General features: G+C 34.1%; 2 protein-coding genes across 4 annotated transcripts; both read right to left on the bottom strand.

The window, feature by feature from the left end:
* Positions 1-1,986: 1,986 nt before the first annotated feature.
* On the bottom strand, positions 1,987-6,436 carry LOC110651986 (probable alpha,alpha-trehalose-phosphate synthase [UDP-forming] 7). The gene is made up of 4 exons (XM_021807466.2): positions 5,860-6,436; positions 3,213-5,220; positions 2,584-2,857; positions 1,987-2,441 (listed from the first exon to the last, which is right to left on the bottom strand). The coding sequence occupies exons 2-4, from the start codon at positions 5,189-5,191 to the stop codon at positions 2,130-2,132; spliced, it is 2,565 nt and encodes an 854-aa protein (XP_021663158.2). The 5' UTR covers positions 5,192-5,220; positions 5,860-6,436; the 3' UTR covers positions 1,987-2,129.
* A 130-nt stretch (positions 6,437-6,566) lies between these two features.
* Positions 6,567-12,126, bottom strand: LOC110651987 (ATP-dependent zinc metalloprotease FTSH 2, chloroplastic). 3 transcript variants are annotated; one of them, XM_021807468.2, is made up of 5 exons: positions 11,915-12,126; positions 9,721-10,935; positions 9,332-9,645; positions 8,613-8,853; positions 6,567-6,983 (listed from the first exon to the last, which is right to left on the bottom strand). In XM_021807468.2, exons 2-5 carry the CDS (start codon positions 10,933-10,935, stop codon positions 6,642-6,644), a joined length of 2,112 nt encoding a protein of 703 aa, XP_021663160.2. In that variant the 5' UTR covers positions 11,915-12,126; the 3' UTR covers positions 6,567-6,641. The 3 variants fall into 3 exon arrangements, with proteins under 3 accessions (XP_021663160.2, XP_021663163.2, XP_021663161.2); XM_021807471.2 differs by having other exon boundaries at positions 11,756-12,101; XM_021807469.2 differs by having other exon boundaries at positions 11,857-12,101.
* Between the last annotated feature and the right edge of the window lie 3,154 nt (positions 12,127-15,280).

Genomic DNA, 15,280 nt, shown 5'->3' with positions numbered 1-15,280 from the left:
GATGTAGGTGTGGTTGATTATTCTGTGTTCTTTTCTTGCGCTTCCACCTTTGATTTGATACTGCTAGTTGTTATATTCGAGGAGACTGACTGAATAAGTAAATGTTTCTCGTAAGCCTTAAATATCAGAGTACTTAGATTATGCTTCTGTGCATGCTCTTTTAGAATAGCAGAAGATATTGCCTTGGATTCATTCATTGCAGATTCAAGAGTTCATCTTTTTTGTTTTGAGTTCATGGTTTTTACCCACGAGTTTCAATACACTTACTGATATTAAAGTCATCTTTTGAATAATGAAATTTCAAATTTGAAAGAATTCAATTAAAAAAAAAAATTGTTGTTCCTGCATCAGCAGCATAATTATGATTATGAGATAAGAATGTGTTTCAGATGTGGACACATAGAGTAGAATCTTGGTTGTTTTCTATCGTTAATTGTTATATCAATGTAATTAAATAGTAGGTCAACTGTTATGTGCGCAACCCAAGTGCTGTCTGCAGACAAAGAAATGGTCAACCCTTTCGGGTTTACACTTATTATTATTATTATTATTATATTTTCTTTTTAATTTTTCTTTTTTTATGTGCTTCAAGATTTTGTAATTTGATTGACTTGAAATTCTAGCACTAATTGTATTATTGTCTCCTCCCCTCAACCCCTGCCACAAAAGCCCTCATCCCCACCTCCCTCTCTCTCTCTCTCTTTCTCTCTCTCTCTTAAAAGGAATAGCCTCCTCTCTTATTTCCAACCTTGTTTTCAGATTTAGCTCAATTAATGAATAGTGATGACAGAGTTAAAAAAAAAATTAAAATTTAATTGAGGTCTAATTGATATATTATTAAATAAATATTAAATATATATAATAAAATTAATAATTCTTTAAAAGATAATAATAAGTGTATTATTATAATTAGTAATTTAATATATTTTATAAATAAGTATTAAATGAATATAGTCAAATTTCAATATAAATATATTTTTTAAAAAGTAATTTAAATTTTAAATTTTCAATAATAATATTTTATAACAAAATAAATACTTAGAAATAAAATTTTTGTAATAATAAATTTATTTTCATCAATAAAAAAATAAATGTTAGTATATTAAAATTTTATGGCATAATAAGTAAAGAATTTTATATATATTTTTAGATATTAAAAAATTCAACATAATTCAAGTTAATACATTAAGATAATAACATTAGTTATTCAAGTTATGAGTTTATGAAAATTTTTTTTTTTTAACTTTTACACGTTAATAATATTAATTATTTTATATTTTTAACTTAATTTAAAAGAAAATCATTTATTTTTTTGTTTAATTTATCTTAAATTGAATCGAAATTGGATGAAATTAAACTAAATTGTGTCCCAATCGAAATCAAAACAATTACTGATTGAAAACTGCCATCGAATTGAATTAAAATCGGCTCAAAATCACCTATGAAATCAACTGGAACTACCTCTACTTAGTTAGATTCCAATTTCACTCTCATTAAATGCCCTGAACTGATGGTATCAATCTAGACCTGCTTCTAGTTATAGGCTCTTGGTCTTCCCCCATAGCAGGTGAAGCTAGACACCGCCGAGCTGTAAAACTGACTCTTCCAACTTCACCAATCGCTTTCAGTGGACATGAGTTCCAACGTTAATTCAAAACTACCATCAAGTCTATTTTTAATCACTTAGCAAATAAGCCTACCACCAAACTGGCTTTCTTTCAATGAACAAATTTAAGGGGCTTTGTAATGGGCATAAAAGAGCCCTCTTCTTCATCTATCTTCCACACCATTTATAAGCGGATGGTCAACCAACCTCATGTTTTGCCTCAAAATATTGGCTTTAATTATTCGAGGCTTTCTGATAAAAGAAAATTTCAAAGCTTTTTACCTTTTTTAATTTTAATTTTTGATATTTGATTATTTTATCAATAATTAAATTTTAATTCTAAGCTAATTAAGATTAGCTATATGATTTTTTTTTTTTAAGGAAAAAGGAGGTTAAAATTCGATATATGGTAAAAAATTCTATGTAACTCCAAAAACTCTAACAATGCTACTGCTACTACACTAGGAATACTCCAACCTAATCCAAGAACCACAAAAAGTTTTATGTAACCTGAGAGAAGATTTCAAGGCGAACTTCCTATTTCTTCTTCAGATAATGGCAACGGATCAGAGACTTCAGCCAGAGATTCAAGCATACTTATGACTTCGGCCGTGTCATCTAGATAATATTTAGCTTTGCTGGGCTTTTGTCCAACTGTGCAGCCAAATACTGAAGCGTTCAGAGAAAGAACATGTCCCAACAAGGCGTTATCAATTGCTTCAAACATGTCTTCATCAGATCTATCATCTCCAATGCACAGCACAAAATCAGCCTGTTTCCCGATGTCAACCATTGATTTAAAAATGTTTTCTGCAACCAGGCCTTTGCTGACTCCCTGAAAAATGAAGAACACATTCAAATTTCCCATTTCTGACATACATCGGTGATCTAAAACAATTGAGAGACAGGTGAACGAGAACTTAAACGCACAGAAGCATAATATCCTACCTGAAAATAATTAAAATATGGCCACATACCTGAGGCTTGACTTCCACAATAAATTGACCACTCTTTACAGCAACAGGTTCATTTGCTAAAACACTCTCCAGATGATCCAACATCTCTTTTGCCTGCGCTGATCCAAAAGTCAGGTCTGCATCCCGATATTGCCATACTAAAGCACTTTCCTTGGTTTCAATGGAAGAACCATCAGTAGCCTCAGTATACAATTTCATTACAGGCTCAGCAATCTGCATCCATCCATATTCAGAGCTTGGGCCATAGGTTTTCCAGTCTTCACCCTGTGACCGCCTAAAAAGTTGCAAAATAAAACCTTGTCAAGTCCCTTCTTCTTTTATAATAGAAGAAATCTGACATAGCTTTGTGTTAAAATTTCTGTCGGTTTTATTGGATATACCAATATCTTATGACACGTTCTTTTATCATAATATGTAACACAATAATATCTACACTAATAGAAACTCAAACATTATATATGAGAAATTGAATAACAGCAGACAATCTAAAACATTAGACACTATCTTTTATAGTCCAAGCAAGAGGTATCCTTGCAGTATGGGTCCAGGGGAGCAACCTCAATATCCTAAACCATTAGAGCCCCAAGTGGCCAAAAAACAAAGGGAGAGAGAGATAGAAGGAAGCAGACCTCAGAAAGTACCCATGTTCTGCTGCAATTCCAAGTTTCCTACAGGTAGAAAACCACTTGCTTAAGCTGTCTCTACTTCGTCCACTGACAATGAAAACTGTATTTTTCAGATCCCCACAGAGTCTATTCAGGATTGAGATAACATCCTGACCTGGAGACTTACTGATGGAGTTTTGGGACATCAGAGTGCCATCGTAATCCAACATTATTGCCCTACTCTTAGCCCTTTTGTAAGCTGAAACAATGATAGCTACTGAAAGCTTTCTGAAATTAGGATCAAGTGCCAGTACTCTGAACCCAAAGCCAATACCAACTCCCCAACACTTTTTCCTGAAATTATCAGCACAATTTCTTTCCAAGTCTTGCAAGAAAATTTGTGACCAATAAGCCACATCATGTGTGCTAACATACCGACAATGCTTCTCATGCCGCAGCTGTTTTTCAGTGTCAGAAGCTGAAATAGCCTGAATCATTGCCTCCGCAGTTGCTTCAATATTCCAAGGGTTGACACGAATTGCCCCACTTAACGATGGAGAACAGCCAATAAACTCTGACATCACTAACATGCTCTTCTTTGATCCACTGAAATTGGTACATGATTCAGAACCAGATAATCCCTGCCTGCACACAATGTATTCGTAAGGAGTAAGGTTCATCCCATCCCTCACAGCTGTAACAACAACACACTCAGCAATGCTGTAATAGGCAATTCTTTCACTGATGGTTGGCCTGTCAATGAAAACTATTGGTTCATATCCAGGCTGCCGAAATTTATTATTGATCCTCCTGCAACTTTCTTGTATTTCCACACATATATCCCCTAAATCAATTCCTCTACCTCTTGCAGGGTTTACAATCTGGACCAGAACAGCTCTTCCCCGCCACACAGGGTTGTGCCTGAGCATATGTTCCATTGCCAAAAGTTTCAAATTGATACCTTTGAATATGTCCATATCATCAACACCAAGCAACACAATTTTCCCTTCAAACTGCTGTCTGAGCTGGCCTACCCAGCATTCCTTATCTGCCTGTTTCATCAATGAAAGAATCCGACCCATATGAACCCCAACTGGCATAATCTTGATCCCAATAGTCCTTCCATAGTATTCTAGGGCCAGGTAGCCCCTCTTCGACTCATATTCCAAACCCAACATACGACTGCAACAGGACAGGAAATGTCTAGCATAATCAAAAGTGTGGAAACCAATAAGATCAGTGTTCAGTAAAGCCCTAAGTATTTCTTCCCCTACAGGAAGGGTCCTGTAGATCTCAGATGATGGAAATGGACTGTGAAGGAAAAACCCCATTCTTATCCGCTTAATGCGCTTTCTCAAGAAAGTTGGAAGCACCATCAAATGGTAATCGTGAATCCAAATAAAATCATCATCTGGATTTATAACCTCAACCACTTTTTGTGCAAACAATTTATTCGCAACTACATAGGCTTCCCACAATGACCGATCAAACAGACTGCCGTGATTAGCAGACAATGGCAACATGTAATGAAAAAGTGGCCACAGCTGCCTCTTGCAAAAACCATCATAGAATTTTGTCAAAACATCAGGTGGTAGAAAAGTGGGTACGCATTTAAATCTGTCTAATAAAATTTGCGAGACCTCATCTTGTTCCTTTGGAACAACATCAACCTGCAATGACCCAACAAAAAAGACCTCCATATCTTCAGGTAAACCATCCTTAAGTTGCAAAACCAGTGAATCCTCATTCCAACTAAAAATCCATCCCTTATTATCAGGTTGTCTCACTGCTTTCAAAGGAAGCTGGTTTGAAACAATAATCATCCTGTCTGTAGAAACCATTGAGGGGTTATCAGATGACGCACTAAGTTCCCTATCATCATTAAGCTCAGAGACATTCCCTGGAACGCTCATTACCCTCGGAAGCCGCCTCTGCTCTCTAGAGATTTTTGGGAAATTCCCTGCTGCCAAGTCTAATAAATTGGTGCATGATCTTGACATCATCTTTGTTACTTCTAATTACAAAAAAAAATCTGCAAAAACGGATTGGTCTGCGTAAAGCCATCATCATCACCTATTTAACTTTCATCGGAATTAAAAAAACAAAAACCCAAAACATATCGCAATATGCATTGAGGATGCAGCCAACAACCGTATGATCCATTTTTTAAACATTCTTAGAGACAGAAAGAATCAACTTCACACGTAGTAAATGTCTTTCAAATCCTCTTCAATCCAAATTGGAAGAAAAATAAAAATAAAACACAATCTTACACTATCCATTGCATCCAAACTCAAAAACAAAATCACTGTCAATATCAGTCCAGAAGTGGATATCAAACTAACAATATAATATATATATATATATAAAATAAAAAGCTCCATTATTCTTTTTCTCTTGAAATTATGCGATGCAATTCTGTTTAAAAACCCGTCTTTTCACATAAACCCTAACACTAAAAATACAAAAACCATAGCCATTACACCATCCAGCCCTTACATTCCACAATTCAATCAAAATCAAACTACGATACACATATCGCAGCACCAAGAACAACACATTCAAACGTTACGCAGATGGATTAAACACAAAATGGGAAAGAATGCCTCTACGTAGCTAATCCCACCAACATCCACCAAAAAAAAAAAAGAACGTAAAAATTCAGACTAACCTTCGTTTCCGAGGCAATGAGAACTGAACCCTGTTGAATTCTAAGTTTTACGTGAATTTGTAGGGTTTTATCATATTAAGAACATGTACATATGAGAATCTCTTAGGTCTGTTATTTGCAAATCCATATATAATCATCGCCTAGTGTAAAACAGGAAAAAAATATTCGGAAGATCTTATTCTCATTATCAAGAATTAATATTAATTAGTTTCTTCCTATTTAAAGCAAATTTCATTAATGATTTCTTAATGATGTTGTTTACGCATTAGAAACACGTAAAATTGCACTTGCTAGTCACTTACTCTTCCTGACAGTCAACCAGAACTGGAGCTTTTCATGAGCCAAGCCAATGGAAACTGTGATACGTAAATGTGCATCTCTCCCGTCAAGTTAGCATTGGAATATATGGCATTGGATAAGGTCAGCCAGCCGACTTTTTGCCTAGACTGCCAGTTGGCATCGTGCCCATTTAAGCTTAGAGAAATCACGTCGTACCGTCGCGTTTTTTTATTTTTGGAGCGTGGCTTGCGCGTGTTCATGAGTAGGATTGCCAGATAGGATTTGGAGCGTGCAAGCACGGATTAATAATACGTGACCCTGGCCTTTGAGCTCCAGGAGGCATGGGCTATGTTAATTGTGAACAGCTAATAATTTTTATATTGCCGTATGGCCACTAATGGACTTCAACTCAATGTATGGCACTGTGATTACCAATTAATTATAGATTTAACCTTGAAGATGTATGATCGAAACGTCAATAAGTATGCTGTGATATATACTAATTACACTGTCACCGGGGAAGGTACTGAAGGAGGCACCCTATTTTCTGCAGGAATCTCAACATATTTTGAGAGGATTGCTCGGAACTCATCACCGGTCATCGTTTCTTTCTCAAGTAGGATTTCCACAATCTTGTCAATAGCTTCACGGTTGTTCCTTATGTGGCCCAATGCAATACCATACGCGCTATCCGATATCCTCTTGACAGCAGCATCAATATCTTCTGCGAGCTTTTCTGACATTGAATTCCTTGCCATCATTCTCATAATGACATCAGCACTTTGAGCTGAGGAGTCCATGAGTGACCATGGACCAATTTCAGACATTCCAAATGTAGTCACCATCTGCGACAGATTAAATTCTCACAATTTCATTAAATTGTTTTGGCAAAACAACAACAAAGGGAATTTAGAGGTATGCACAAAAGTAAGAAATGCTAAATAAATCACCTACAGAAAGGGTAAGGAAAACTGAGCAACTATTAACTTTAAAACAAGCTGAAATTCCAAGTCAAATTTCAAAGCAACTTAAAAATGTAAAAAGAAAGGGAAATTTATATTGAATTTTACCACTAATAACGATTTTGTCCTTAGGTTTTGGAAATTGAACTATTTAATCCCTAATTTTTGCTTCTATCAAAATTACAAGTCCCTTCCTCCCTACTCTCTCTCTCTCTCTCTCTCTCTCTCTCTCTCTCTCCCCCCCTATTATTTCTCTCTCTCCTTCTCTATGCACTTTTTTTTTCCTCTCTTTCCCCATCTTAATATCTCTTCATAGCCCTTCCACACAACACACAGAACCACCACAGACAGAAATCCAAGCACAACAAGCTATTTCATTGCAACAAATAAAAGAGATACATTAGCTAAATCAGAGAAAACAAAAGATGTGAGATTTCCTGGGACATCTTCCATCCGAAATCTCTTATTACTCTCATATACAAGTAAAGCCTCCTTTGCTTTTGTTTCATCAATTATAATTTCAATTTCAATGCCCCAAAAGTTCCACAAGTTCAATGTTCCCTAAAAATACCAAAAAATTCCCCAAATATCTCTCTCTCTCCTCTCCTAATTTCATGAATTATGATTTCACCAGTCATCCATATCAATTAAAAAAAAGAAGAAGAAGAAGAAGAAGAAGAAATTAAATCAACAAAGATAGGAGAGCACAAGACCGCACTCAACATCATCACCACCTCCTCTTAGCTTAGGGCCTTCACTACTAATTGGCTTAACATCGCTCAACACCAGCGTTCCGAAAACAATGACACTACCTCTTGAACCACGCTTATGATTCAAAATGGAAGAGTCAGAGAATTGAAAGGACCCAGAAATCAATGAATTGAACCACGTTTATTTACCTTGAACTGTTTCATGATGGAAAACTGAACAGACCCAAAAACTAATAATGGGTGTAGGAGAAGAAGAAGAAGAAGAAAAAAGACCACTGGATTGGATGAGAGTGAGACTCGGGCGACGCTATGGAAAGGATGAGAAGAGAGTGAATGAAAATGACCCAAACAATTACATGCCATTTGAGAGAGCTAGGTTCTGCAAGAAGGTTGAGACGAGATTTGAGAGATGAATTCTATAAACATTTGAGGAAGCTGGGTTCTATAGGAAGGCAGAGAACGGTTTTTGGGATTAATTTTGATTATGGAGCAGAGAACTTGAATGTCATTTTCTCTCGCAAAAGTGAGGTACTAAATAGTTCAATTTTCAAAACCTAAGGACCAACTCATTATTAATGGTAAAATTCAGGGACTAAATAGTAAATTTCCCTAAAAGAAAAGGACTTCCTATATGCAAAAAAAAAAAAAAAAATTAATGCTATCACTCTCTGACATAATTTTCACTCTAAAATGACCACACAAAAATAAATGACAAAACCCAAAAAAGCAAAAAGAAATGGCAGTCTTAGTTTAAAAACAGTAATGCATCCACTGAAAGCAGATAACAGAAATGCTCTATTACCTGCTTTGCCAAACCAGTGATCTGCTGCAAATCACCAGTTGCTCCAGTAGTCACCTCAGGCTCACCAAAGATCACTTCCTCTGCAGCTCTGCCACCGAGTCCACCAACTATTCTTGCAAAAAGTTGCTGCTTGGAGATCAGGGTAGGATCATCTGCAGGAATAAACCAGGTAAGACCTCGTGCCTGACCACGTGGAATTAGTGTGACTTTCTGAACTGGATCATGCCCAGGAGTCATTGTTCTGAACAAAATATATATAGAAAGCATTATTAGGTTCCTTTTTCAATGAAGCAATATAACTCATTAGGTAAACCACATATAACTAAAACTAAAAATTAAATATAAATCACCCACATATTACTTTGTCAATTTTCAAACAAGAAAATTTTAGATATCAATTTGCAAACCCAAGAAAAATCAAACATCAAAAATCCAAAAACCAAGCAAACATTAGCTATTAAGTATTCCTTGTAAGGGTGTTTATTGTGCTCCAATTGCTTTTAAATACAAATAAGTTCACTATTGTCCATTTACCGTCAGTCTCTGTAAAAAAAATAAATAAGATAAAAATAAAATAGTTGTGACTTGTTATCTGCCTTCAATCTCTTCAATTTCCACATGTTGTTAGGTTTTTCTTTTTCTTTTCTTTTCTTTTCTTTTAATTTCTTTAGTTCATATCAGCAGAACTTTCGAAAAAAATTTAAGGGCTATTCACTTACCCACAAATAGCATGGCCAACTTCATGATATGCAACAAGGCTTTTACTCTTCCCATCTGTCATAACTGTTCCTTCCATTCCAGCAACAATCCGATCAATTGAGTCATCAATCTCTTTGGATGATATTGCAGTCTTTCCACGTCGACCAGCCAATATAGCTGCCTCATTTAAAAGGTTTGCAAGATCAGCCCCACTGAAACCAGGTGTTCTCATTGCTATCACATCAAGAGAGACATCTGCATCAAATTTCTTGTTGCTACCATGAACTTTTAATATCTCTGTTCTTCCCCGTATATCTGGAACATCAACAGTCACCTGCATTGAAGCTTTATGATGAATACTTCTTTCATAATAAAGAAATGAGAGAGAGAATATGTTTTATATTATTACCTGTCTGTCAAACCTTCCTGGCCTCAACAAGGCAGAATCTAGAATGTCTGCCCTATTAGTTGCTGCAATGACAATGATACCAGTGTTACCCTCAAAACCATCCATTTCTGTCAAAAGCTGGTTAAGGGTCTGTTCTCTTTCATCATTTCCTCCACCAATGCCAGTACCTCTTTGCCTTCCAACAGCATCAATTTCATCCACAAATACAATGCAAGGAGCATTATCTTTGGCCTTCTTGAAAAGATCACGGACTCTAGAGGCACCAACACCAACAAACATCTCAACAAATTCAGAACCAGATATGGAGAAAAATGGAACACCAGCTTCACCAGCAATGGCCTTGGCTAGAAGAGTCTTTCCAGTTCCTGGAGGACCAACAAGAAGAACACCTTTTGGAATGCGAGCCCCAACTGCAGTGAATCTCTCTGGCTTCTTGAGAAACTCAACAACCTCCATGAAATCCTGCTTTGCTTCATCAACTCCGGCAACATCATCAAATGTCACACCAGTGTTTGGTTCCATTTGGAACTTTGCCTTTGATTGACCAAAACCCAGGGGGAAACCAGGCCCCCCAGGACCACCCATGCCTCCAGATGAACGTCGAGAGAGAAGGAACAGACCCCCAATTAAGATTAATGGGAAGGCAAGATTACCAATCAAATTAAATAACAGGGAACCCGAGTCTTCTTGAGCATTATGCGCTGCAAAGTCAATGTTCTTCTCTCTGAACTTCTGAAGAAGTTCTTGGTTGAGTCCTGGCAGTTGTACACGGACTCTCTGCACCCGGTTTCCTAATTCAGGAGAAACAGCCTCCACAATAGCAATGGTTCCATTCTCAAACAAATCAACCTTTCTGACTCTGTCCTTATCCAAGTACTCCAAAAATCTGGAGTAAGACATCCTGGAGGAAGAAACCCCTTGGTCATCAGCATATGCCTTCCCATTTCCCAGTAAAGTGGGTGCAACAAGTCCCACATTCCCAAGCAACTGCTTTAAAAAACCTCTTCTTCCTTCACGCTTTAGAATTCCTCTTCCTTCCTCATGCTTCTGGCCTAAAGATGCTTTTATGAGAACTGCTTTTGATGTCTTACCTAATAACTGAAATCTTGAAGGAAAGATAAGATGCCTGCCATAGACTTCTTTGCTCAACTTTTTTGGGTCATCATGGGTTGATAAACCATTATTCCCTACAATGCAAGCTGATGATGCTGCCATCTGGCAGGAAGAGAAAGCACATATCATTCCATTGAGAAAATAAAAATGTACAGAACAATATTTTAAAATTCAACATATAATAAATGAATAATCAAATCTTTTAAATTTTCTGTCGTGGAACTATGGGCAAAAAATGCAATTAATACATGCTTAGTTTTTTAAAGAAACAAGAAGTTTCCAAAATGGCAACAAAATTGCCAGTAGAAGCATAGTATAGGGTTGCGTCTCAGTGCAAAGTTCAGAGAATGACACTTTCAAAGCATTTAGTTAGCATTGTGCAAACAGACCTTTTTCCTCTTTTCTTTTGGTCCCTTTATTATTCTGTGGCTTTTAAGTATCTATTCCCCAAACTATATGGAGATTACTTAACTAGAAGAAGTAGCAGCATGAATTTCTAACTAAAAGGTAATTATGATTCCTTTCATAAGAAGAAAATCCTCGCTTCTTCAGTGCTCATGATTTCAATTATAAAGTTCCAATCATATGATTACTTGTCATTCAAACAGGCACAGTCAATCTAGGGATCTCAAACACCACTTAAATTTGCCAATGAAATACATAACGTGCGAAAGGACATGGAAGCATCCAGCTCAAAAACTAGCAGGTCCTACACTACCCCTTTTTTTTTCATGTAATTCTAGTTTACCAAGCCAATAGTTGGATTTAATTGCTACGCAAAGCAGTATTTAGTTCATCTATTCTCATCTTCACATCCAATTTCATTTTCTACAATTAGCTACTGAAATCTTTACACTGACACAACAGAGTGCAAAAAAAAAAGCGATTTCAGAAACAAAAAAAAAAAAAAAAACCATTTCACCTTCCTGCAAAGTTGGATTCAAATTCAAGAGTTGCATAACTGGACATATGTAAGATTCAAGAAAAAAATAACTCAATAAACGAAAAAACCGATAGACCAACCGTCTGAATTGGAAGAACAAAGGATTTCAAACATTAAGCTCTCATCAGAGCAGCGTACCTAGAGTGACTGGCATGAGAGAGACCAGTAGAGTCGTAGAAGATCTGATGGACAGTAGCAGAAGCGAAGTTATCGTGTCGTTGAAGAAAGTGAATGTGGATCGGAATCGTATACGTGGCGCTTTTGTGGCGGCTGAGTCGTCTCGTTTTGCTTGCAATTTCCCCCTTCTTGTCTTTGTCTCTTTGTGCACCGCTCGCTGCTCACCATTTTCTTTTTTAATTTATTAGCCCTTTAGATATTTTGCATCAAAATTGTGTTTTCCTTTTATATATAAAACATGTGTCTAATTTTTATTTTTAAAATGAAAATAATAATACATAAAAAAAATTTTCTAATAGTTTAGACTTAAACATTATCTAGAGGATAATAAAAATAAAAGATGTAAAATAAAGAGGAAAAATATTAAAATTTATTTGGGAGAAGATTCTTCTTACAGAAACAAAAATAATGTTTTTCTTGATTTTAAAAAATAAATTTTATATATTATATGAGAAAGAATGCACAAACACTTAGCTTACTCAATAATTTATTCCATTTAAGAAAATAAAAAATAAGAAGGATAGAAAAAATAATAGGTGAAAATTAATAAAATTAAAGAGATTCACTTATTTAGAAATTAGAGAAAAATAAAAAAAAGTAAAAAATAAATAAAATTTTCCTTGAATATGCTTAATTTAAATCTCACTAAGTTAGAGAAAATAAAAAAGGATAAATAAGTGGATCAAATCAAAATAAAATAAGAAAAATAAATTAAGAAATTTTTTGATATTTTCACCTTTATTTTATTTTCTTCTTCACCTTTACTTTCAAATAAAGTTTAAGTGAAAAAAAAAATATTTTTTCTCCTATTTGAATATTTAGATATTAGGAAAAAACAACAAAAAAAAAAAAGAAAACGTAGTATTTTAATAGTAATATAAATATATATATATATATATATATATATTATTGCAATTTAAAATTTAATAATAATGATAAAAATATAATTTCATTTTTTATTCACTTTCTCGAAAAAATTATTTGTAAATCTCATATTAATTTTTTACTCTATTTTTTTTTCGTTTTTATATAAGTGAATGGTGAAAAATATGTTTATTTTACTTCTCAATTTTTTTTCTTCTTTATCTTTCACCGTTCTAAATTAAAAAATAAATAAATAAATAAATAATAATAAATCATTATCTCTGCTTTCTACCGCTAGCAATTAAGGGGTGGGCCTCAGTTAGCCTCTTAAAGGCTGGCTCCAAATTTAAAGCCCAAACCTAGGCAGCGAAAGGGCTTGGGCAAGGTGGACGCATTTCAATATTTTAATAAATTAATTTTAATTATACAATTTTAAATAATGCAACTATTTGTAAACAAAAAGTTAAATTATATAATATTTGTTTTTTTATTATATATAAAATATATTAAAATATAAATTATATAGTTAGGTTAAAAATGGGAGCTTTGTCTCTCTTTTTAATAAGATGACCTTTTTTTCTCTCACTCTTAATAGTCGTTTTTCTAATTTAATATGAGGTCATTATTTGCCTTTGTGAGTGGGGTACGGCTCTTTCCATTATGGAATGATAATTCTTCCTTATCTACCTCCTAATTTGATTGTTGTATAGTTTTATTGTGCTGTTGTTTATCATGAATTGCAGATTTAGTGCTTTTTTTGCAAGGATTGTTGTGTAGATATGCTATGGTTAATGTTCTAATAGTTTTGTGCTTGAGTTACCCAAGTTGGCTAGTAATCTCAAAGGATGTGGGACAATGTTGATTTCTGATTTCCTTTTGGACTACATAAAATTGAGAAACTTTAGCTCTGCCATGCATTTCCTGGTTCTTCCAGCTTCTCCCTGATTATTTGCTTACTTGGCCAAAAATGATCTTCTCCTAACTTGTCTATTTATGGTTCTTAGTTTTGGGGGGCTATGTTCAATTCAATTGGGCACTTTGCTTGTCCTTTTATTTGGTTGAGTTCCATTACGTCTGTACATCTCTGAGTGATATGCAGCCTCCTCTTTATAACTTTGTGAGAAGATAGCAATGATATTAAGCCCAATATAGTTGCTAAGTCTTGTGTTGCGAATCTTTTGTTGGCTCTATGTATGTTTTCTTGATGTTAAGCTTTTGGCCTTTCTCATTCTAGGGCAAGGGTTGAAAGTGTAACTAAGTAATTTTTGTAAGAGGAATTCAGCTTAAAATGGCAGACATAATAAAGTGAGCTGTCACTTTTTTTATTTAGATAAGTATACGAGTGTTTGACTGAGTGAGCTGTAATCAAATCTAAATTTGTCAAAAATAATTCTAACTTATACTTATATTGAAATTATCATAATCTGAGTTATCAAAATTTATTATTTTCAACGCTCCTAATGGGTCACTCCATTATTAGTATGTCTAAATTTTTTAAAACTTTCACCTAAGCTCTATATTATATACGGTCGGCCTTGGGCTAACTTGTGAGCCGCTTCATTGTCCATGATCATTTTCATCAAAATGTTATATAAATATAAATATGAATTGAGTTATTATCATCTATTAATTCAACTATAGATATGAATAACAATTATAGTTACATTATGAGATTGAATAATTGTTTTGGATGAAAGATACAAATTTTATCATTCATAAGATCGAACAACTATTTTTATTGAGATATAAAGATTTTATCATTAAAAATAAAATAGTAGGAGGTTAGGAAATTTAGAAATCATCATCAATGTTCTTTGTTGCATCTGTATAGTTGTAACATATTTGATTCCATGCATTATAATAGCTTTAAATTTAAAATTCATTCTCATTATATGTTTTTACTTTCCTTTTCCTTCATTTTGTTCTTATCTAAATTAGGAATGGCAATAGTGTGGATCGAGGGCATGAATCGCTCTCCCATCACACTACACAAGAGTTCGGGGTTGAAAATAGGGATTTCCTTGTCGAGGAGAGGTGTGGGGCAGGTTTTTTCATGATTATTTTTTTCAACTTTTTTATTTAATTTATTACTATATAGTATAATTTTATTTATTAAATATTAAAAATATATATTTTAAATATTTTTTTAATAATATATTCATATTTTAATTGAAATTATATATTTAATCATATAAATATATAAAAATAAATTATTTTATAATCAAAATAATAATATATTCTTGTGTTGGATTAAGAATGAAAGAAGATTTTTATGCTCCTGTGCCATATAAATCAGAATAAGAACAAAGTCGAGAAAAATTAATCAAGTTCAATGCGAGTTAAATCTAATTCGAGAACTTTTATCCTCTAATAATTGATTACTAGCAGACAGTGTAATTGTCATTATTAAAGACTGTAATCAAATAATTAAAAAGAAAAAAATGTACACTTTGGCATAAAATC

The sequence above is a fragment of the Hevea brasiliensis genome, chromosome 9 (genome assembly GCF_030052815.1).
Source record: "Hevea brasiliensis isolate MT/VB/25A 57/8 chromosome 9, ASM3005281v1, whole genome shotgun sequence".
NCBI lineage: Eukaryota > Viridiplantae > Streptophyta > Magnoliopsida > Malpighiales > Euphorbiaceae > Hevea > Hevea brasiliensis.
Note: the sequence above shows the minus strand (reverse complement) of the source record. Positions and strands in the feature narration are given on the sequence as shown.